The sequence below is a fragment of the Budorcas taxicolor genome, chromosome 2, assembly GCF_023091745.1.
Source record: "Budorcas taxicolor isolate Tak-1 chromosome 2, Takin1.1, whole genome shotgun sequence".
In the NCBI taxonomy this organism is placed as follows: domain Eukaryota; kingdom Metazoa; phylum Chordata; class Mammalia; order Artiodactyla; family Bovidae; genus Budorcas; species Budorcas taxicolor.
This window is the reverse complement of record NC_068911.1, coordinates 1287954-1310904: the sequence shown is the minus strand read 5'-3', so window position 1 is coordinate 1310904 and position 22951 is coordinate 1287954. Positions and strand designations below refer to the sequence as shown.

The following is a 22951-nucleotide window of genomic DNA, read 5'->3' as shown; positions in this document are numbered from 1 at the left end:
GGAATTGAGTGAAAAACGGTCCTAACTGAAAGGCTTACTTCTCTAGGTTTCCCCTCTTCCCCTTATTTATCGGCCCATGTCATCTATATATATATGTCTTGTTTTATATATGTGTGTGTGTGTTTTAGTCATTTTTTCAGCTATTTTCAGTGGGAGGCTTTCTGGGAATCACCGCTCCCTGTTTCCAAACCAAGCTCTACCGCTTAGGGTGGCGGTAAAGCCGACCTACTGACACTGGGTTGTGGTGAAGGGAAAAGCAAGGAGTCCCAGCAGCTGGTGCTTAAAAGACCTGAATTCCCTGAAGGCTTTCTTTACAAACAGTGAGGGAGAGAGCTGTGGGGTGTGTGATCAGCTCGTGGACATTCTTCTAATTGGTCGGTGGTGACATGCTCAGGACTCAGCATCGTCAGTACCCCAACCAGTCTGGGTCTGTGTGCTTGTGATCAGCACACAGCTCAATTCCCTCAACTTCCGGGGCTTTCAGCAGCTACAAAATAGCTAAAAGGACATGGCTCAGAATATTACCTATAGCTCTTGAGGGCAACTAAAGGTCCTTGACTTTAACGTCTATTTCATCTTGCTTGAATGTTTTCCTTTCTGCATTTTCTGACTTCTCAGATTAAAGTTATTCGTTTTTTAAGTTTTTCTTCAGACAAAACGGAGGCAGTGGACATGGAATGGGGGAGGCCTGTACTGGGGAGATCCTGCAGGGTCCTGCTCGCTGACAGGCCTAGGAGGCTAAGGCTTTTCTACAGACAAGCAGCAGGTGGGGGCACATAGGGTGGGTAAGTGGGTGGAGTCTCTTCCCTTCCAGGAAGGCTCCATAGCGTCCTGTTGCGTTACAATACACGATAACCATATTTGTATTTTATACCCTATAATATTTAAGCTTGTATGTGGATGAGAACTTCATTTTTCAGTGATCGTGAAGCCAGCTTGAGCAGCTTGAAAACAGAATGGTTCTTCCTAGAATCGGTAAATTTGAACATGCTTATACCGGTGACCCAGTCTCCTTATATGCAGGAGAGGCAAGCAAGGTGTCTTATACAATTAGAAGCAAGTTAGTTGTCCGTAGAGAGCAAAACTAGAAAGTCCTGGCTTGCTGCCCTATCTTCCACCCCAGGAAACTCCCTTGATGGCACAACCCCGTCCAGCTGTCCCCACCTCACTGTCCCCAGCTTATAAGTCCGCCCAACCAGCGGGGGGCGAGACTGTTCAATATTTCTAAGAGCCGAAAAATGATTTAACACGTGGTTGGTTTCATCAGCGTGGCGCCTCCTCGGACTTCAGACGCCCGGGCGGTCGGGCCCGCATCCACCTTTATCCTCTCTCCAGGGACCTAACTTGGGTTTACAGGTGTCTGCAGACACACCGCTGCACCGGCAACTTCGCGAGCAGGCGCAACGCTGTGAGCGGGGAAGTGGAGGTGGGACGGGGTGTTCCCCTGCCCCCACGTTCTGCTCTATGGACACATCGGGCGCGGTGACACACCACGTCCCAAACAAGCACCCTCGAGCAAAGCTCCCATCAAGCTTCAAAACCCCCAGTTCACACACGGCTGGGGTGGGTCACGGTGACGTCCAAGTTCAGGCAGTGACTGCAGCCCCCTCCCAAAGCCCGGGCATGGCAGACCCCAGGAGACCAGGCCCCGGGGCGAGGGTGGGGGACAACCTCGCAATCCTGCGCCCACTTTTTAAGTGACAGCAGTTAAAATCTACATCCTGCTTGAGACTAATTCTCGTGGACCGACCTGCGCTGTCCGCTTTGCGCCGGGGAACCGGCGGGGCGCCACCGGAGGAGCCGGAACGCGGAGGGTTGCCGGGCAACCGGCGGCTCCCGGCGCCCAACAGTGACGCCATCGGCCCCGCCCCACCCCACGCGGCCGCCCCTCTCCATTGGCCAGAGGGGAGACGGAGGCGTGCCTCGACCAATAGGCGGCGCCGCCCCGGGGGGCGGGACCGAGTTACCTGGGCGTCGCGTCTGCCGGAAGCGGCGTCGACGGCCACGCGCAGGTAGGAGAGTGTGGCGCGCTGCGGGGTTGGGGGGCTGGCCCCCGCGTGGGCGCGGGGCCGGCGCGGCCGTTGGGGGTGCGCGGGGGACCTGGCCGTCTTCCTTTCGGCGGCCTGCCGAGGGCGCGGGGGCCAGGGCGTCGCCCGCGCCGGGGGGCCCCCGCGGCCCCCTGGGTGAGTCCCGCGTGGCCGCGCCGCTCTCGTCAGAAACAGCCCGGAGCCAGCGAGGTCGCCTGAGGCGGCTGGGACGCCGGTGCTTGTGCGGACAGAGAACTGCGCGACGCGGCGGGGCGACGTGGGGCGGGGCGCAGGGCCGGGGCGGGGAGGGAAGCCCGCGGAGAGTCCCGGCGGAGGTGGCCCGAACCCGGCCTAGGCACTTGACGCACCCTGCCGGAGGCGGCGTCGGAGACGGCCCGGAGGGCCGGGGGCGGAGAACGGCCGGAGACTTTTGAATGACCCGGGAGCAGGGGCGGTGCAGGCCCACTTCTGGGCGTGCTTCGGGAGTGGGGCCAGGGGGGTTCACCGTGGGGCGGCCGGGTGTTTGCGAAAGAGTTGTGGGTGGCACCAGGGGTTTTGGCTTGAGCTGAAATCTTCATTTTACCAGATGGCCTTTGAGGGGACAGACCTTGCCAGGGAGATCAGGTTTGTGGAGGATGATGGGCAGTGTGGATTTGACACGTCTCCTGTGAGACAATGTGTGTGTCGGTGATACTCAAGGGTTGGCAGCGTGGTAGCGCGGCTCAGTGAGCAGCGTGGGCGTCAGCAGCCCCTGGCTGGTATTTAAAGCCGCAGGGCTAGGTGAGATGGAGGGAGTGAGTCAGTGGAGAAGAAGGGAGGCCTGAGCCGGGGCCCCTTGAGCATCCGCGGGCAGGGAGGTGAAGAGGTCCAGGAAGGGGGGAAGGCCAGAGAGTGTGTGTGGGGGGAGGGGGGGTGGGAAACGGGGAAGAAAGGGCTGTTGGGAAGAGGGGCAGGTGTGTGGCAGATGCTGCTGTGAGGTCAGGTGCGTGCAGTCAGGGACGAACAAAGCCGTGCTGGACTTGGCCTAATGGGTGAGGCCCCGTTTTAATCGACGGTAGCTACTGCCACAGGCGGAAGTCTTGCGAACTGAACTCGCCTTGGATTTGTGCAGAGAGAGGGTGTTTTAAAGGGAGGGTGGGAGGTGCAGGGGCGGCACCCTGAAGAGAGGCATGGAGCTGGAGAATTGTAGTGAGCAGACTCGGGCCTCCCTCTGAGGGAGGAGACGCCTGCCCTCCCCCAGCACACAGGTCCTGCCTTCGGATGTTGGCAGGACCCTCTTGGTAGCCTTCGGTTTTCTCAGGCAGGAGCTTTCTAGGGGGGCCAGAGTCGCTGTAAGTAGTCACTGGGGGCTCAGCTGGCAAGAGTCCGCCTGCAACGCGGGAGACCGGGCTTCGGTCCCTGGGTGGGGAAGAGCCCCTGGAGAAGGGAAAGGCAGCCCACTCCAGTATTCTTGCCTGGAGAATTCCGTGGGCAGAGGAGCCTGGCGGGCTGCAGTCTGTGGGGTCGCAAAGAGTCAGACACGACTGAGCAACTAAGCACGAGATAGCCCAGAGTCGCTGTAAGACGCGGCCCCGAGCTGCTAGAGGCTGTTTCCGAGTCTTTGCAGGCCCAGGTTGAGGCCCGATGAAGGGAGGGCCCAGAGGGGGCTGGCCAGAGTTTGGTCGGGAGAGCCTGTTAGCACACGGGTGTCATTAGTGGTCTCAGAGCCTTCTGGCCAAGTCAGGTGGCCGCCTGATGAGGGAGTGGCTGGGAGGAGAAAGTGGGCAGCTCCCAAGGGTTTTCTTGTAGAAAACAGCAGAAACAAGGTGGAGAGCGTGTGGAATCAGAGTTTTCAGATGTGAGACCCCGTTGTTGACTCTGTAGAAGAGGTCGGCCCACAGGGGAGGGAATTGCTTATTGCCACGGAGGCCCCCGGAGTCAGAGCCTGTAGAGGCTCGGGTTCTGCACTGTAGGGGGAGAGGGGCGGGTCCGTGCGGAACTTCTGTAAGCTCAGTGAGCCATCGGGAATCAGCAGGGGAGGGGAGGGTGTGTTGGAGGTCCGAGAGTCTGTGAGGGGAGAGGATGGACTGGTCACCTGGGTGCGTGGCCACAGTCAGGAAGCGGGCTTTGCTGGGCATCCCTGGGGGCGGGTCTTGTGAATGTAATGGGAGACCGATCACCTTGGTCCTGGGGCATCTCTGGCCAGGCGGCAGCGGGAGCTAGAGTGGGGGTTCTGCTGGGCAGGGAGCTGAGCATGTCTGGAGAGGCACGGTTGTAATGAGGTCGCAGCGGGCATGAGAGAGGCGCGGAGCCTTAGCACGTGTAGGGGCGTGTCGAGGCAGCGGCCGCAGGTCCTGCAAGGCTAGAGGGTCCCTGAGCCCCAGGACACCCAGAGGTCCTGGCTGGCAAGAGGCGAGGTGGGCTCACAGGGGGATGCTCGGTTGCAGGCTTTAGGTCACAGGAGCGGGGCCGTGGGTTCAGGGAGCAGAAGCTGGAGGCCGTTCTTCTGAGCGGGGCTCGGCATGGTCCGGGTCAGGTGGGTGGGAGCACGGCCGTGTCCTGGGCAGGAGCTGGGGCTCCGGGCACTCGTTCCTGTGGATCTGTTCTGGGGGGCCTCCCTGGGTCTGCCGCCTCCTATCAGAGGTGACTTAGAGGTGACTTAGATGTGCCAGGTGAGAGGGCACATCGGGGGCTACGAGTGATGCTTTCAGATTTTAGAAAGGGTTTTTCTCCTTGAGGCGGACTTACCTTTCCAGGTCCCTGGGTCTTCTCTTGGGCGCAGCTGGGCAGCCTCGGCCTGTTGCCACTGCCTGTCTCGTGGGCGGCCAGGGCCCGCCCGCGCTTAGCTGTCTCCTCCTGTTGGTCTCCCCTGGGTTCTCGGCCTTCTGTTGGGGGGCTATTTGCTTGTTTCACTGAACACTTTTGAGCTGATATCTTAAAATGTCTTCTTTTTTTTTGGGTACTCCAAGTGTCTCATGGGATCTTAGTTTTCTGACCAGAGATTGAACCCGGACCCTCAGCAGCAAAAGTGCAGAGCGCTAACCAATGGGTCACCAGGGTATTCCCCCAAATCTCTTTTCTTTTATTGTAGACATTGCTGGGAAATAAAAAGGAAAAATAATTCTCTTAATTCTATCCCCTAAAATGCTACTGAGTGTATTGCCCTCTGCTTTCCTCTTGTGCGTATCTGGGTACAGAGGTTCTTACGGATGGGGGTCATGGCCCGCGTGCTCCGGCCTGCGGCCCGTCCTCCCGCTCTGTGCTGTGCTGTGAGCGCCCACTCGAGGGAGGAAGCAGCGGCCCGCAGGCGCCCGTGGGTGTGCGGGCGCGGTCCTTGGCTGCCAGCGTCGTGCGCGACACAGTCTGCCGCTGGACACTTAGCGTGTTGTCCGCTTTTTAGGGTTAGAGGTGGTGTCATCCTTTATATCAGGTCATTATCATCCTTATATAAATCTCTGCCCATGATTATTTCATTAGGGTAAGTTCCTTTATGTGGAATTACTGGGCCAAAGCGTTTGATTAAATGTTACCAAAGATTACCAGATCACCTTGAGGATGGCTGTACCAATTTACTCCCCATCCGCCGGGCGTGGCTCCTGTCCTTCTCATCATCCTCCAGCTAATACTGAGTAATGCAATTTAAGAAATCTTTGTAAAAGACATTTAATCTGTCAGATTAAGTCAGTGATGTGCGCGTATGGCCCAGAAACTCGGTGGTCCTGGGCCTGCACGTGAACCAGAGGTGGCTGCTGCTCAGAGGCAAGCGGCGTCGGCTCCCCGCCGCTTCTCCTGGGTTTCCTGCAGAGCAGGCAGACTGGGCGACTTTCTTTTTCCTTAGATTTACCGATTATAGGCCCAGTCTGTTGATCTCCCCAAGAGGTGTGCCTCAGTGTCCCCCCATGCCTGTCCTGTGGTCACAGGACGGACAGGGCTCAGCACGCATGAAGCACCTGGAACAGGGCCCAGCACACGGGAAGCTCTGGGTCAGCACTGGTTTTAGTGGTGACCACAAGGACAATTAGCTTTAACACCCACCCCTCCAGACCCGCCCCACCACCAAGTATAGGAAATCTTAAGTTGGTGTTGCTCATGGAAGTTAATTTGAGTCATTGGGAGTTTTGCAGAAAGACCTGTAAGGAGAGAACACACAGTGAGGGGTCTTGGCGCGGTGACATAGCGCCGCCAGGCCACCCATGATGGTCGGTGGACAGGGTCAGGGCGGGGAGGTCCCGCCTGGCCGCGGGATGTGAAGAGCACCCTTGACGCTGCAGAAGTGTTTGCTGGCGTGGTGGGGGTGGGAGATGGGCTTTCCCCTTCATTTATGCCCCTACAAACAGCACCGAGGCTTTCTGTGTTTCCACTTAGAGCGAATAACTTGGGATTAGCAGGTTTTTTAAAGTATGTTCACAGGGTGTGTGACCGTTACCACAGGCTAATTTTAGGACATGTTTCTTCTCCGGAGGAAGCCTGGTACCAGCATTCACCGCACTGCGCCCCTTGCCCAGCCCCAAGCCCCCCGTCGGTCTCTCTGTCATTTGCTTCTTCTGGACATACCATGTACACGGCATTACGCCGTCTTGTTTTTCGCGACAGGCTTCCCGCCCGCAAGCCTTCCACGTTTCGTCCATGGAGCAGGGTTCAGTGCTTCCGTTCTCCTGAATCCCAGCTCATCTGCCAGCTGATGGGCCATCTCGGTCGCTCCTCCGTTATGGATACTGTGGCTGTTGCTGCTGCGGCCAGCTGTGTTCAGAGTTCGCGTGGATCCGCTCATTTCCCTGAGTACGTCTGTCTGTGTCATCCCGGGCCACGTGACTGTGTGACTTGTTGAGGAACCGGCAGACTGTCCCACAGTGTCCACGCTGCGTTCTGTCCACCAGCAGTGACCGTGGGCCTGCCTCTCAGCGTCACCGACGCTTCCCAGGTCGGTCTGATGCCGGCCGTCCTCGGGCTCGTGAGGGCCGTCGCCTGATCCGGGCTTCCCTGATGAGGACCGGTGCCGAGCTCCTCATGGCTTCCTGTCCAGCTGTATCTCTTCTTTGGGGAAGTGTCCGTTCAGACCCTTTGTCCATGTTTAAAGTGGTCTGTCGGCCTCTTTTATGGAGTTGTGAGCTCTTCATTCGTTCTGGGTGTGAGCCCCTTGTCAGATATGAATTGCAGACACCTCCGGTTCTGTTGGTTGACTTTTTACTTTCTGGCTGACATCATTTATAGCACAGAATTTCAATTCTGACACATTCAGTTTATCTTTTTTCTTCTGCTGTGTTTTTGGTGTCATGATGAAGAAACTGTTGCCTAATCCAGGGTTTGGAGAAGGAAATGGCACCCGCTCCAGTGCTTTTGCCTGGAGAATCCCCGGGACAGGGGCGCCTGGTGGGCTGCCGTCTATGGGGTCGCACAGAGCCGGACACGACTGAAGCGACTCAGCAGCAGCAGCGGCAGTCCAAGGTTAGGAAGTTGTGTGTGTGCGTGCTGAGTCACTTCAGGCGTGTCTGGTTCTGTGGCCGCATGGACGGTAGCCCTCCAGGCAGGAACACTGGAGCAGGTCATCTTGCGCCCCTCCAGGGGACCTTCCTGCCCAGTAGTCGAGCGTGTGTCTCTCAGCTTCCTGCACTGGCAGGTGCTTCTTCCCCACTAGCGCCACCCGCGAGGGCTTCCTTCTGTGTGCTCTGAGAGTGCCGTAGTTTCAGCTCTACGTTCAGGTTTGATCCGTTGTGAGTAATGATTTCTATATGGCATGAGGGAGGGGTCCCGTTTCATTCTACATGTGCCTGTCCAAAAGCCCCAGTGCCACTTGTCGAAGAGACTGTTCTTCCCACTGAGTCATTGTGGCCCCTTGTTGACCATAAATGTAAGGAAATGCCATTTCCTACAGCAAATACTCCTTGTCTCAGAGGTCTGCATCACCATCTCTTGGGACTCTTAAAAGAAACGTTTGTGCAGTATGGAAAAGACTTTTCTCCCCACTTTTAGCAAATAGACGTAGTGATTAAGCTTTTTGATGCTAACTCAGAATGCATACAGATCGGACTTAACTCACGTGGTAACCGGTGTGTGAATATTCGCTAAGCTTCTCTTGCTTCTCCAACAAGGTAATCGGCTGGCAGAGCCCTTTGTCTTTTCAAAACCCTGGGTCAACAGTCTCATTCTTTCAAGGTTTCTTATTACACTGATTGAAACTTGTAGCCTCTGGCTTGGGGTACCTTCCTGAGATAAGGCTGAGCTCTGCGCCTGCAGTTTTCCCATCGCATGGTGGTGAGGTTCTCTTGGTGTGCTGGGGGCATCGTGGGCCCAGGGGGGCAGAGGGCCCTCTGCCCGGGCTCCGTGTTGTCCCGCCTGTGGCCTGTGGGTGTCTGGCTGGGTCGTGGGTGCAGCTTGGTACCGCGGCTCCCCTCTCTCTTTCTTCTCCAGACAGGGAATCTTGAGGTGCTCTGGCTATTCTTCAGAGAGAGCGGTTTCTGGGCCCTTTGCGTCAGGCGCCCTTTTCATAATCGCCGCTCTCCACAGCCCTTGCCTTCATCCTGTTTTCATTTGCATAGCATCATCCTCGTCTCCTGACCTGTTTGTCTCTCCATGAGAACGTGAGCACTTGGGAGCGGGTCCTCTGGGCCACGTGGTCCAGTCTGGAGCAGCCCCTGCACCTGGTCGGCACCTTTGCGGAGAGACAGCAACCGGCCAGCGGCGGGGGGTGGCGCCTGCCTGGGGGGCTGCTGGTGACCTGGGCACGTCCTCCCTGCTGACGTCCTGGTGGCATCTGTCCATCTGCGCCGCGCCGAGTCCTCAGTGAGGCTGATGCCTTGGGCGGGGCGGGACAGGCAGGTGGCCCCCCGGACGGCGCCTGGCCCGGGGCCTGGGCACGTTGCTCACACCCCGTCTGTCCGTGTGGCCCCTCAGAGAGGCCCCTGCCGCTGTCCGCGTCTGCCGCCTCTCCTGGCACCTGCCCACCCCGCCTGCTGCGCTTTCTCGGCAGCGTTTGTCTCTGTGAAAGCATTGACTCATTCACTCCAGTGGGCCTGGACGTCACACTCGAAGGGAAGCTTCTCAGTCAAGGCTCTTACTTCCCTTGCTCTTTGCTCTGTATTCAGCCTCCGGCAGTGCCTGGCACAGAACCCGCCCTCGATAAACACTTGTGGAATGAGTGAGTTACACGTTTGAGCCTCTGTGCGGGAGTCCAGTGTATTCTGGTGTCCGAGGAAGAAGGCGATGGGTTTCTGTCTGTTCCCGTGCAGTTAGATGTCCGAAATGAAAGTGCCTCTGTTCTGGAGACGTGGTCTGTGTGCTGTGTGTGTAAAACGTATGTGTTACGTGCTTATGTCTGTCTAATAACATATATACACATGCAAAGATACATGTATAAATGAAGCCGGGGGGTGAGTTTAGAACGAATGATACAAAATACGTTCTTGTAATTTGTTAGAATGAAAGTTGGTTTTAGTAGGGCTTGTAGATAGAGTCTTAAAGGACTGGTATTTTTTTTTAAATGAAGTTTTTCAAGTGTGAAACCTTGATAAAAAGCAAAATAAAACTGAGCTGCAGGGGTCTGGGAAAGTCCCGTGCAGTCCAACCCTAGGGATAATGGTGAAGGTTTGGTTGTGTCCGTCACACACTTGCCTGTGAGTCCGTGTGTAGCTTTCTCTGCTGTTTTCTTAAACACGTCACTGTAGACCACCCTGGCGTTGTCCCGCCTGCGTCTGTAACACTGCCCGTGGGCTCCAGGGATCGGGAGGGGTTCCCTCTCCTGGCTCCTGCTGAACGACTCGTCCCCTGCTTGATCGATGTGTGAGGAGGGGTGTGTGTGTGTGTCTGTGTCTGTGGTTTGCACCAGCTCTGTGTGTGTGTGTGTGTGTGTGTGTGTGTGACTTTGTGTCTTTGTGTGTGTGTTGTGTGTCTCTGTATGTCTGTGTGTCTGTGTGTTGTGTGTCTGTGTCTCTCTGTGTGTGTCTGTGTGTGTGAGTATATGTCTGTGTGTGTGTGTCTGTGTGTGTGTATATGTCTGTGTGTGTGTCTGTGGCTGTGTGTGGCTGTGTGTGTGTGTCTGTGTGTGTGTGTGTCTGGCTGTGTGTGTCTCTGTGTGTCTCTGTGTGTGTGTTGTGTCTCTCTGTGTGTGTCTGTGTGTGTTGTGTCTCTGTGTGTCTGTGTGTGTATATGTCTGTGTGTGTTTTTGTGTGTGTGTTGTGTGTCTCTGTATGTATGTGTGTCTGTGTGTTGTGTGTCTGTGTCTCTCTGTGTGTGTGTATAGTCTGTGTGTGAGTATGTCTGTGTGTATGTGTCTGTGTCTGTGTGTGTGTGGTTTGCACCAGCTCTGTGTGTCTGTGTGTGTGTCTGTGTGTGTGTGTCTGTGTGTGTGTATATATGTCTGTGTGTGCGTCTGTGGCTGTGTGTGGCTGTGTGTGTGTCTCTGTGTGTCTGTGTTGTGTGTCTGTGTCTCTGTGTGTATAGTCTGTGTGTGAGTATATGTCTGTGTGTATGTGTCTGTGTCTGTGTGTGTGTGGTTTGCACCAGCTCTGTGTGTCTGTGTGTGTGTATATATGTCTGTGTGTGCGTCTGTGGCTGTGTGTGGCTGTGTGTGTGTCTCTGTGTGTGTCTCTGTGTGTGTATATGTGTGTGTGTCTGGCTGTGTGTGTCTCTGTGTGTGTGTTGTGTCTCTGTGTGTGTGTGTGTGTGTTGTGTCTTTGTGTGTGTCTGTGTGTGTATATGTCTGTGTGTGTCTTTGTGTGTGTGTTGTGTGTCTCTGTATGTATGTGTGTCTGTGTGTTGTGTCTGTGTGTGTGTATAGTCTGTGTGTGAGTATATGTCTGTGTGTATGTCTGTGTCTGTGTGTGGTTTGCACCAGCTGTGTGTGTCTGTGTGTGTGTCTATGTCTGTGTGTGTGTGTGTGTGTGTCTGTGTGTGTGAGTTTTTGCACCAGCTGCCCGAGGCCTCCGCCCCAGCGCCTTGTACCTTGCACCGAAGGATGCTCTCGGTGTAGCTGCTGCGGCTCAGAGACCATCCTGTTTCCAGCCCCCGTTGGGCACCACCCGCAGGGGGCAGCAGGTGGGGTGGGGCTGGGAGGAGCAGGTCATTTTCCGAGTCTCCCCCTGCGTGGGCTGGGCTGTGCGGAAGGCCTTCCAGACCTCGCCTCTTGGAGGTCCCCGCGGCCGCGCCCCTCAGGTGGGAGGTGCTCCCGGCACCTGCCCCGCTCCTCCAGGCTCCCTCAGCATCTGGTCCCACAGAGAGGCTGGTTCTGGAGCTCACGGGCGTTCTTCTGTCCATACGAGGAGCTTGAGGTACCCCTGCGCTCGAGGAGACAGAGCCAGACCTTCTCAGACCCGTGTCGGCCCTTCACAGAGGCCCGCTGGGGCTGCTTCCACCGCCACGGACTCGTCCGGCCATCTCCAGCCGCGGGTGACCGAGGCCTGCGGGACTGCTCGATGGGCACCGCCAGCCTGTAGGGCGGCAGCTTCCCCCGGGGGGGAATGTGAGTTAATCCTTGGCAGTAGAACGTGAGAGTAACGCCAACGTCAATAATTAGCGAATAGACCAGAGTTCACAGTTTTTGGAAAATTTGGATCCTGCCACTAAAAAGGATATTTCTTTTCCTCTTTTGGGGGGCGGGGGCGGCACAGCATGGCTTGAGGGCTCTTAGTTCCCCGACCAGGGATCGAACCTGTGCCCCCACAGTGGAAGCATGGCGTCTCAACCACCGGGCAAGTCCCTTTTTTTACTCTTAAAAGCCTGTGTTCATGTAGAGAGGGTAGCTGTGTTACATAAAACACTCAAAAAAGCCTAGAAATCCACCACACTGTAAGTTGTCCACAGGTGATGGAGAGATGGGGTTTGACTTTGTAAAAATGACGGCATGTTGCCCATACGTTCTGAACTAGCTCCGTGTTTCTTCTGTGACACCTGCCCTCTCTGTTGATGAGAACTTTTATTTCCTGTGTCTTTACAGTTTGTCGGTTGCGAGATGGCAAAACAGAAGAGAAAAGAGAGCGAAGTGGCAGAGAAAAAGAGCAAAAAAGTGAAGAAGGTGTTGGCTGTGGAGACGCCAGCGGCGTGCGCGGCCCCGCCGGGCCCCGGGATGGCCCCTGCCGAGGTGGGTGCAGCGGGCACGGCACGCTGGCCTCGCCTGTCTCCGGACCTGGGAGGGCACTCGGTGGTCATGTGGCTGGTGTCGGGGTGGACAGTCCCCGGCAGACATGCTCGGTGCAGATGCAGCCGTGGGACCGTCAGAGCTGCAGGAGCCTGCAGGGCAGAGCCACGGAGCTGCGCTGTTTTCCGCCTCCAGACCTTGGGGTGCTGGGGCTACATGCAGCTGGGCCTTGAGGCCCTCGCACGGGGACGGGGCCCTGGCCCGGGGGTCTGTGTTTGTTTGGAGGCTACATCTAAACGTGTTCTGAATGCGCTCAGAAACGTGTCTTGTCTAAAGCTGCTGCTGCTACCCCCAGGCTCTGAGTGTGACTTTTCTCTGTGCCGAGCTGACTCTGATCCAGTGCGGTGTTGATCAGCCGGCATCAGTTGTCACAGGTCCTGAGGAGTCATTCGACAGGAAGTGGCAGTTGATAGGCCTCTCTCGCCCGCGTGGCGGGTGAAGGTGCCCACTGGGGCAGGCCTGAGCAGCCTCCGGCCCTTGGGTCACCCGCGAGAGCGCCCAGGGACCACAAGGAGGGCAGCGTCGTCGGCACTGCCCCGCAAGTGTCAGGTGATTTGGGGCCCTTGATCAGCCACTTGGCAGGTCCTAGTCCAGTCTTTCTGGGAGGAGGCGGTGGAAGCCCGGCCCGGCGGGTTGGGGGGTGCTGGGCTTGCTCGCTCTGGGGAGCCGTGTCTCCAGCCCTGCCTTTGTTTCGAGCCCGGGCCGTGCGCAAGGCTGGGAGTTGGGGCACGCAGCCGCCCTGCGTGTGCAGTGAGGGTGGCGACACCGTGTTGGGGGCCGGGCCTCGTGCAGGACTGTCGGGACCCCAGGGCGCCGTCCTCTGGGCAGCTCTGTGTCCTGGGGAGGCACGCCCGCGCCTCCCTCCACGGTGGGTGGGCAGGTGCAGGTGCTGAGGGAGGGGCCTCTGGGTCGGGGTCGTCTCAGCTGTCCCTGCCCTGAGTCAAGGTGAAAGCCAGGCCGGCACTTGGGACCCCACCGTTCCGGGTGCCCCTTCCCCACCTTCTCCCTGGTGCCCACCTGGCCAGGGCGCCCCCGTGCCCGCAGGCTGCGCTCAGCTGGCGGGCCGCGTGCCTGGCCCTGCGTCTGCTCCCACCTGGGCTCGCGGCCAGGCCCGCGTCCCCAGGGCCCAGCCTCGCCGTCCGCACCTTCTCTGCCGCTGGAGCCCAGCTTTGCCAGCGCTTCTTGGTGTCCAGACCCCCGATGGAGCCTGGGCTTTTACAGCTGTTCCAGCTCCCATTCGGGGTCCGGCCCCGAATCCCTGCAGAACCTCAGGACGCGTGGGTTTCTCCGGCCTCTTCCAGGACACAGTGCTGATGCTTCTAGTCTCTGAAATGAGCGCCACATTGTCGCCCTCATGACACGTGATTGTGTTGAGATTTCCAGCCCTTGGTGGTCTCTGCTTGCCGGCTGCTCGTCACTAGCAGCACCCGCGGAGCAGCCCGGGTTTGTGGTAAATATGTGTGCACGGTATGTCGCTCGGTCGTGTCCAGCTCTGCGGCCCCGTGGACTGCAGCCCGCCAGGTTCCTCTGTCCATGGGATTCTCCAGGCAAGAACACTGGAGTGGGTTGCCATGCCCTCCTCCAGGGGATTTTCCCCACCCAGGGATCAAACCCGCATTTCTTACAATTTCCTGTGTTGGCAGGCAGGTTCTTTACCACTAAGTATGGCACAGTTTACAATTTCTACCTAAGACTAATAATGATTCTTAAATTCAGGTGATTTTTTAAGAAGTGATCATTTTTTTCTTTAAGTGCTTGTTGATTGAAAGAAATTTGGAAAACAAAAGTGGGGAGAAGCTTCCAGCAGCCGAGCGCGGGGTCCCGGTGGGCCATGCTCTGCAGTTTCCTCCTTGGCCCCTGGGGCACTGGGGAGGGGGTGTCTCGGGCGGCCCCCCTGGCTCGGGGCTGGTCTCCAGGGTCGTCCTCCGAGGAGACGGATGCTGCTTCCTCGAGACCACATCCTGGTTCTGCTCATCAAAACGCTTCTTTGCCCGCTGGGCCTCTGGTTCTCGTGGGAAGCCGGGGAGCTGCCAGGCCCCGCCTTTTTAAAGGAGGGACCCCCTCCATCTGTGCGGCGTGGGTGGCGGGAGCCTGTGGAAAAGTACTGCCCCGCCTGCCCCCGCCGGGAGCCCAAGGAGCCGCTGTGCTGCCGGAAGTGCCGTCTGGGGACCCACGGGTGCCTGTGCAGTCACTTCCCACAGCACGGCCCCTGCGCTCCCGCTGGGAGGGCTGAGGGTCCCTGGGCGGGTGCCCCGCAGCAGGGCCAGGGGCATCTGGCTCCGGCTGTCCCTGGCGCGTCCCCTTCTCTGTCCCCACTGCCCTGCTGTGTCGGTCCACAGTCGTGATGTCTCTGCAGCTGGGCCCGTCTGCTTCTCAGTCCTGGCTGGCACAGGTCACCATATTGACCCACGGCATAGGGGAGCGGGGCTCATGGCCATGGGTGCCCCCAGCCCCAGGGCATAGGGGAGCGGGGCTCATGGCCATGGGTGCCCCCAGCCCCAGGGCATAGGGGAGCGGGGCCCATGGCCACGGGTGCCCCCAGCCCTGTGCTGGGTCTCCCAGGTGGGGCGCTGCCCCGGCCACTTCCTGGTCCTCCTGGAGGGGCTCGTGATGTAAATGCTTCGCAGGTCTTTCTATTCCAAGGGTGGTGCTTGAGTCACGGGTCCTGGGGTTGGTCCATCTGCCCGTCTCGTAGGTTTTTAACTCTCCCCGTGAGCTGGGCGGATAGCCGCTTCCAGACGGGGCTCTGGCTTGACAGGCAGGAGGACGCATCCAGGTAGCATGATGTGCGCGGAGCTGAGGGGTCTCCAGGCCACGGCTCCCCCACGCTGGGGAGATACCAGCGCAGACCCTGAGCCACATGGCTGGGGGGACGCCCCAGGGCAGCTGTCGCCCTGAAGCCAGTGCCGGCCTGCCACCGGGTCAGGGGCACCTACGCTCTGCTGGCCGCTTCCCGCCCCTGTCTCGACAGGCTGCCTGGGGACAGAGTCAGGGGCCCTGTGGGCCGTCAGCCCAGCCCTCTGCTCTGATCTCACCAAGACGAGTTCTTTATGTCTGCAAAGCCTGTTTCCATTGACAGAAGCGCCTTGACCTTGGGTTCTCGGGGCCTGAGGGGCCAGGGCAGAGGTGTGGGGCGTTGCTGGCCTCACAAGGGGGCTGGCTGGGTCCTGGGCACGGTCCCCAGGGGGCTGGGGCGGGGAGAGGCCTCACCGGGGTCCCTGACTGAGGCGGCGCTGCCCACCCTGCCCTGGCTCCGGGCAGCGCCGTGCAGGTGGTGTGTCCACCCACTGGCCCTCCACCTGCGTGGCTGTAGGGGGTGGGGAGGCCCCCCTGTGCTCCGAGCGCGCTCCGTGCGCCCCCTAGCACGGGCCCCGCTGACAGGTGATGGGGCAGCGGGCTCCTGTGACCTCCCGTGTGCTTGGGGGGACGAAGGCAAAGAGGGGCCTCTTGGCTCCTTCCTTTTAACCTGGAAGAATCGGACAGGAATTCTGTGGGCATGAAGCCCACGCGTGCTTCATAAAACCATCGAGTGAGGCTGTGAACTTCCTGAAGCCTTGAGAATTTGCTCAGGAAAGTGACTTCGTACCAATGGCATTTGCCTCAAGGAGCGCTGCTGGTCTGGCAGCGGACTTGCGCTTGTCGAGTTCGGGTGAGGGGCTGCTGGCCTGTTTTCTTAGCAGCAGCTCGCTCCCCCACCGCTCTTGTCTCCAGCTTTGTGAGCACAGAGCGCTTGGGGGTCAGCCGCTGGGGGCTGTGAACCGTGGGCTTCCGGAGCTGAGAGGGTTCCGGGCCTCGGACCCTCAGGGCGGCCCCTGCCCCGGGTCCCCTTGCCCCTGGACTCAGCGCACACTGCGTAGCCGCTCCACACCGAGGCCTCGACGCTCGGACCGTGGCCAGTTCGGGGCTGTTCTGGGCGTGCTGTGTACAGGGGCCGCTGCTCCTCTTTTCCCTGGTGGGCTCCTAGGACTGGGAAGGACCTACGGAGGCGTGTCTGCGCGTCTGCGGCCCGCCCGTCGTGTGGAGGGTTTCCGGGCTGCGTGCTCGCCAGCACTTGCCGCTGTCCTCCGTGTTTGCAGCCTTGGCCTCTCCTGGGAGTGCAGTTGGTTTAAAGCAGCTTTATTGGGGTGTTGACAGAGTAGACCGCATGTTTTTTCATTTTCCAGTCTTACTGAGGGTGGTCCATTCACGGGCACCCAGCTCGGCCTGAGAGCCGGGTGCTTGCGATGCGCGCGCGCATGTACCCCTCCCGTCCTTCCCCGCCGCGGCCCATCACCGGACAGTGCCTAGCGCGCCTGTGCTATCTGGGCAGCAGGGCCTTGCCCGTCCTGCTCTGTGGGAGCCCACGGGCCTGCCCGGCCCGCCCTCCCGCCCGCCCCTTGGTCCCGCAGGTCTGCTCTCCGTGTGTGAGTCTCTGCTTCCCAGCTGAGTTTGCGTCGTTTTAGGCTCCACGTGGGAGTGATACACCTTGACCCTTGTCCTTCTCTGGCTTCGCGTAATACGACCGTCTCCAGGTCCAGCTACGTTACTGCCGGTGGCGCCATGTCCTCCTTTCTGTGGCTGAGCAGTATTCCACTACGGCGCTCGTGGTACAGAGCCTGCCTGCCAATGCAGGTTCCACCCCTGGGTTGGGAAGGTCCCCTGGAGAAAGAAACGGCAGCCCACTCCAGTGCTCTTGCCTGGAGGATCCCATGGACAGAGGAGCCTGGCGGGCTGCAGCCCGTGGGGTTGCGGAGCCGCGCGCGCCTGAGGACGGAGCCGCGTTGCACGTGCGTCCGCGCCGCGCCGTCCCTGTCTGCTCGTCTCCTGTCGGGCGCTAAAGTCGGCTGCTTGTCTCGGCTGCTGTAAACGGCGCTGCCGTGGACACTGTGGGGCCTACATCTTTTCAGAGTAGGTTTTTCCGGACACATGCCCGGGAGTGGACTTGCTGGAACATACCACAGCTCTGATTTTAGTTTGAGGACCCTCCACGCTGTTCTCCGTGGGGGCTGCACCAGGTTACACTCCCGCCATGTGGGAGGGTACCCTCTTGTCCACACCCGCTCCAGTACTCACTGTTCTTGGGTTTGTCGGCGGCGGCCGTTCTGAGCGGTGTGCGCTGGTGCCTCAGTCGCCTGAGGTCGCGTCGGAAGCTGCAGAAACGGGGGGCACGAATGCCCTGTGTCCAGTCTGCCCTGTTGATGCCAAGCTGTGGTGTCACGCCTGGGAGTGGCGTTGGTGCCGCCCAGGAGCGCGCTCAGACGCCGCTGGCTATGCACTTGTGTGTGCGTGTGTTCTGCGCGGTGTGACCGCAGGTGTCACGACCCAGCCCTCCTGTGACCAGTGGCTCCCAGGGCCACAGGGAAGCCTGTCTGCAGTCCTGGCTTTCACTGGTGCGGTGCTGGGAGCGTCCACGAGCGCATGTTCCTGTCTCGGGGGAAACACCTGGATGTGGCTGCTGGTCGTGTGGGTCACGCATGGGCTGTGGTTCAGGCCGCCGCCCCCTGCTTGCCCCTGTGGTCCGTTGTTGGCAGGGGGCCCGGGCCGGGGGGCTGGGGCCGGCTTCTTCACGTCTTCCAGCGTTTGCCACCTCTCGGCGCTCACGTTGATGAGGACGGCCTGACTTGTCCCAGGAGCGAGCAGGCTCTTGCTTTTCCAGGCTTGGAGATACGAATGCTGCTGTCTTTACTAAGTCTTGGAACTGCCGGGCAGGTGTGTGGCGCACCTTCTTGGCCTGCTGGCAGCGCCATCTGCTGCGTCCACGCTAGACGCGGCCCTTGCCGTGCCTGCAGTGTGACTGCGGGCCGTTTTCCAGGGCGTCTTTGGGGCTGTGCCCCAGGGCCCGCGGTCTGTTAGTAGCCTGGCTGTGAGCTGTGGGCCTGTGTCTCTGGGCTTTCTAGGGCCGTTGTTGCCTCTGGGCCTTAGGGTGGAGCTGGAAGCCGTCCGGTGCCCCCCAGCCCTGGGCCTCTGCCCTCGTCCCCAGCCCCATGCCCGCCATTCCCATGCGGTGTCTAAAGCTCAAATTGCTGCTCCATCAGCGGAGCTGTGTGTGTGAGCTCTGTGTCCTCGGGGTCAGCAGAAAATAACTCAGCAAAACGTAATTTTAAAACAGCAGTGTTTATTATTTTTCCTGAGCTATACGTGGACAAATGGATAAAAAAGGAAAAGGAAATAGAAACGTGCAGGAGCCCTGCCCACCCAGGGGCTGCGGCTGGCACCGGGCTGGCACGGCGCCCTGCGTGGACGCTCTATCTTCTCCGCGTGTGGGGCGCCGCGGCACCACGCCTTTCAGGGTCCCTAGTGCGATGAGAGAAGGCCACGCGTGATTGTTGCAATTTCAGTTTCTTTGCTTCCTGCCTTGAGCGGCCCCTGGCTTCTTTCTTGCGAGCTGCCTGCGTGTTTTTACCGGCTCTGTTGCACAGCTCACCATCTTTGTATAGATTTGGGAAAACACCTCTGCTGAGAGTGCTTTGTCCTAAGAGTTCAGATATTTTTCCAGCCGAGTTATTTGTATGGCTTTGGGCCTTCAACAGCCCCACGGCTGGCCACCCAGCCTCCCCGACGTGTACTGGCCCTTTGGTGCCCGGGTCAGTGTGGGAAGAGGGTTCTCCTCTGAGCACCGGCTGCTCGCTTGCTATAAGACCTGGAGGACCCCCAGCCCCAGCACTGGAGCGTGGCCTGTTCTGTCCCCTCCAGCGGCCTGTGTCCGCGGCCAGTGTGCCTGAGACCCGGCTCCTCCCCACTGCTGTTCGCTGGGTTCAGCTTCCCGCAGACCAGGCTGGGGGCTGCCTGGAGGGGCTCTGCGGGGGCGCCTGGGTGAGCCGCTCGGCCTCTGGGCCTGCCCCCTTCTCCCCGGAGCAGCCTCTTGCCGCTGCCACGCCATCTTCCCTGCGGCGGAGGGCGTCCTGGATCTGGCCACTCCCGCCCAGCCTGTGCATCCGCCACCTTTCCTGCCGACCGCGCGCCTCCCGACTTCGGTCCGGTCCGTCGGCGGGCCCAGCCCCGCTCCCTGCACTGTGAGCAGAACCCAGCCTGAGCCTGTTAAATTCCAGCCTCTGTCTGCCTGCCCCTCCAGCCGTGGGCGGCCAAGACTGGGCGCAGAGCCATCCTCTCCCCCAGCGCAGACCTGGGACACGGAGGGGCTCGAAGGACCTGGGGGCTCCTCCTGGCGGGTCCGGATCACCCGCTGGTGCCCAGAGGCGCCTCAGGGCCTGGCCCCATCCGTTCCTGCAGGCCCACTGCCCCCTCATCACCCCTGTGTCTCAGGATGTGGGGAGCAGAGCCCCTTGTCCCAGGAGGGGCTGCTGTGTCTGCCTTCTGAATAAACAGCATCAGAATCATCAAGGGAAGTTTCAAAGGGCCCAGTTCTGCCCTTCTGCCCCAGCACTTCCCCTCTCGGTCCCGCTGAGGTGTATCTGACAGGCTGTGTATCCTGTCCTTTCTGACATCACCCTTGATGTAACCTTTAAAGGCAAAGCCCCCCACCCTTTATCAGCCCGCTGGGCCTGGCCTGCTCCCATCCCCGTGTGGATGCTGTGGCTGTGAGGCGTGTGGAATGTGCGCCGGCCACCCTGCCTCAGGAGGGCCCCTCCCTGTGCCGCGCTCCTGGAGGCCCCAGCCTGTCCCCTACCCTCGCCCTGGGGCCCGCTTTCCTGGGGTCTGCTGTGCCCGGGCTTTGGGAGGGGGCCGCAGTCCCTTCCTGAACTTGGACGTCACCATGACCCCCAGCCGTCTGTGACCTGGGGGTTTTGAAGCTTGAAGGGAGCTTTGCTCGAGGGTGCTTGTTTGGGACGAGGTGTGTCACCGCGCCCGACGTGTCCATAGAGCAGAAGGTGGGGGCAGGGGAACACCCCGTCCTGTAGTCTCTGCCAAGACCACCTCCACGTCCCCGCTCGTGGGGAGCCACTTGGCTTATTGTTCTCGAGAGTTGACATCACGTTTGTTTCAGGAAGCCAGCTTCATTAGAAGGGTTACTCCTAACTATAGTGGCCCATCAGACAATGTACTCGAGAAAGTTCTCTAATTTTAGGTCTGAAATGCCAGAATGGACAGATGAGGCCCAATATTTGTTCAGTCTTTCAAAAGTATTTTCGCAGTGAAATGAAAAGAGCTCCCAGGACGGAGCGCTCACAGCTGGGAAAACAGTTGCTGCTTTGAAGACAGTTTTCCCAGGCACAGGGCTCACGTCTCCCGCTGTGAGGGGCAGAGATGGCGTCTGGTGTCAGCGGAGGGCTCCTGGCTGAGGCCAGCCCATCTGAGCTGGGCCGCCCCTGGGGAGCGCGCCTTGAGGAACTTGGAGCTCGTCCCTCAGATGCACACCTGAGGCGGCAGGACGCACCTGCAGGTCCGCGGGCCCCTGCCTCCAGGTGTCCATTGGGGGGGCGCACCTGCACGTCCCTGAGGCCGCTGCCTCCAGGTGCCCATGGTGGGGGGGACACACCTGCACGTCCACAGGCCCCGGCCTCCAGATGTTCATCGGGGGGGGGTGCACCTGCATGTCGCATGCCCCAGCCTCCAGGTGTCAACCCACTGAGTTTTTGCTCAGAAGCTATGTGTTAAAAGGCAAGTGGGGTTGAGGTCTTGGCTCCCCAGTGACCACCAGGTTTGGCTCTGCCTTTGAGTCCCAAGCCTTTGCTGGCCCGGCCCGTTCTTCAGGGCTGAGCACGGTGGCCACCAAAGCCAGACACCTCCACCCAGCAGCCCTCCTGGCCTGGTGGTGCAAGGCAGCTGGAGTCAGGCTCCACCTGGTGCGGGGCAGGGGTGGAAGTGCGTGATGGGTGTGCCTGGGTCTGGGGTGCGTGTCTCGGTGCCAGGACCCGGGGCTCAGCACGCAGGACATAGACTGAGGCTTACCGACAGGCGTGTCAGGGTTCAGGCCAACTGCTGTGACACCGAGCCCCCACAACGCAGAGCCTGAACGAGAGAGGGCTCTCACAGCAGAGCAGACGCCTTGGGCCGTCTGCAGCGGCTCCCTGGCCGCTCAGGCTGCAAGGCTGGGCCCCTTGGCATCTTCATCCGGTTCTCCCTCCCCAACCCCGGCCCCTGGCTGCTTTTTTTTTTTTTAAGATTTTTTGGATGGGGACCACTTTATTTTTTGGAGAAGGCAATGGCACCCCACTCAAGTACTCTTGCCTGGAAACTCCCATGGACAGAGGAGCCTGGTGGGCTGCAGTCCATGGGATCGCTAGAGTCAGACACGACTGAGCAACTTCACTTTCACTTTTCACTTTCTTGCACTGGAGAAGGAAATGGCAACCCACTCCAGTGTTCTTGCCTGGGGAATCCCAGGGACGGGGGAGCCTGGTGGGCTGCCGTCTATGGGGTCGCAGAGTTGGACACGACTGAAGCGGCTTAGCAGCACTGTAAGTCTTTATTGGATTTGTTACGATGGTGCTTCTGCTTCTGTTTTTTTGGCCACGAGGCATGCGGGGTGATAGTTCCCCGACCAGGGATCGAACGTGACCCCCCAGCCCCCATCAGGAGCACAGAGCCTTGACCACTGGGCGGCCAGGGAGGTCTCCTCCCGCTTCCCATGGGCGTTTCCCAGCCAGGCCCTGGGCTGGCAAGGCTCTGGCGGATCCCCCTCCGCCACTCTCCTCCCCTCCCGCAGGCTTCCCGGGACATTGGTCTGGAAGGCCCGTTCTTCCCGATTTTCCCCGTTTTTGAGGGGCAGTTTTTGCGGGTGTTGCTCCAGGTGGAGGTTGTCGGGCTGTCCGGCAGGGTGGCAGCCTCCTGGGCAATCTCACTGACTTCCTCAGCCGTGTGTGTGGGCGCGCAACCCTCCTGCTGACTCCGTGAAGAAGTGGGTTCAGCGGGCGGGCGGCAGGGCGGCAGGGCGGCAGGGCAGCAGGGCGGGGGTGAAGCCTGTGGGTGGAGACAGCGGCCGCCGTGGTCCTCCTCCTCTCTGGGTGGTTGGCACTGTCCCGTCAGCTGCAGAGGGAGCGTCCTGAGCAGGGCTGAACCTCCTGTCCGGTTGCCTGTGGCAGCTGGTCGTGCCCTCCCTGAGAGAGCCCGAGGCTTCTGGGGCGGGGGTGGCAGCACGGCCAGTCCCTGGACAGACGAGGACGGCGCCCTTGCGGTGACTGGACTCTCCCGGGACCCCCTGGCAGCTGATTTCTTGCGATAAGTTCAGGGTGGCTTCACCCCCTGACGAGGCGGAGGGTCGCGGGGAGGGCTCACGCCGCCTTTGCTGTGTTTCTTTAGCCTGTAAACCCCTTGTTCCTGGAAGAGATCCCCGCCCTCTGGACAAGGGCAAAATCCAGCCCCACTCAGAGCAGCTGGCTCTCTGAGAGCACTGAATTGGGTGTTTCTGGTGAGGCTGCGGCGGAGCCCATGGGCGCGGGGACCGCCCGGGCCGGAAGGGCTTTTCCCGGGCTCTCCAGCCGCGTGGAGCTGCGTCAGCCTCGGTGCCGCCTCCCCTGTCTTCTGGCCCCACGGCCCTTCCCTGCGGGCTTGCTGGTGGGTGCAGGCCTTAGAACGTGCCACAGGGCACGGTGGGCTCAGGGACTCACGTGCCCTTGACCCAGAGGCTGGTGGGCACTCGGTGGGCAGCGGGGCTGGGCCGGCGACTCTGCCTTCCTCCTGCCTTCCACTGTTCTTGATGCCGGTGTTCAGAGGCCTTCGAGACCCGAGCGGAGGCGCTTCTGTGCAGCTGCCCTGCCCTCTCAGGTGCCCACTCTGCGCACACGTGCCCTCCACACCCATCAGGTGCCCACACCCAGCACACACACACCAGACCACACGCCCCGTGCTCACCCCCAGCACACAGCACACCACACGCCCTGTGCTCACCCCCAGCATGCACACCACACCACACGCCCCGTGCTCACCCCCAGCACAC

General features: G+C 59.9%; 1 protein-coding gene across 3 annotated transcripts in view; it reads left to right on the top strand.

Annotated features, from left to right (window-relative positions):
- The window catches only part of C2H7orf50 (chromosome 2 C7orf50 homolog), a 67351-nt gene that overhangs the window by 656 nt on the left and 43744 nt on the right, over positions 1 to 22951 (top strand). The window contains exons 1-2 of one of the 3 annotated variants that reach the window (XM_052662947.1): positions 1996 to 2012; positions 11935 to 12078. In XM_052662947.1, coding sequence (XP_052518907.1) covers positions 11950 to 12078 — 129 coding nt within the window. In that variant the 5' untranslated portion in view covers positions 1996 to 2012; positions 11935 to 11949. Of the gene's footprint in view, positions 1 to 1995; positions 2013 to 6760; positions 6786 to 11934; positions 12079 to 22951 lie in introns of those variants that run through there. The other 2 variants (XM_052662964.1, XM_052662956.1) reach the window with 2 other exon arrangements.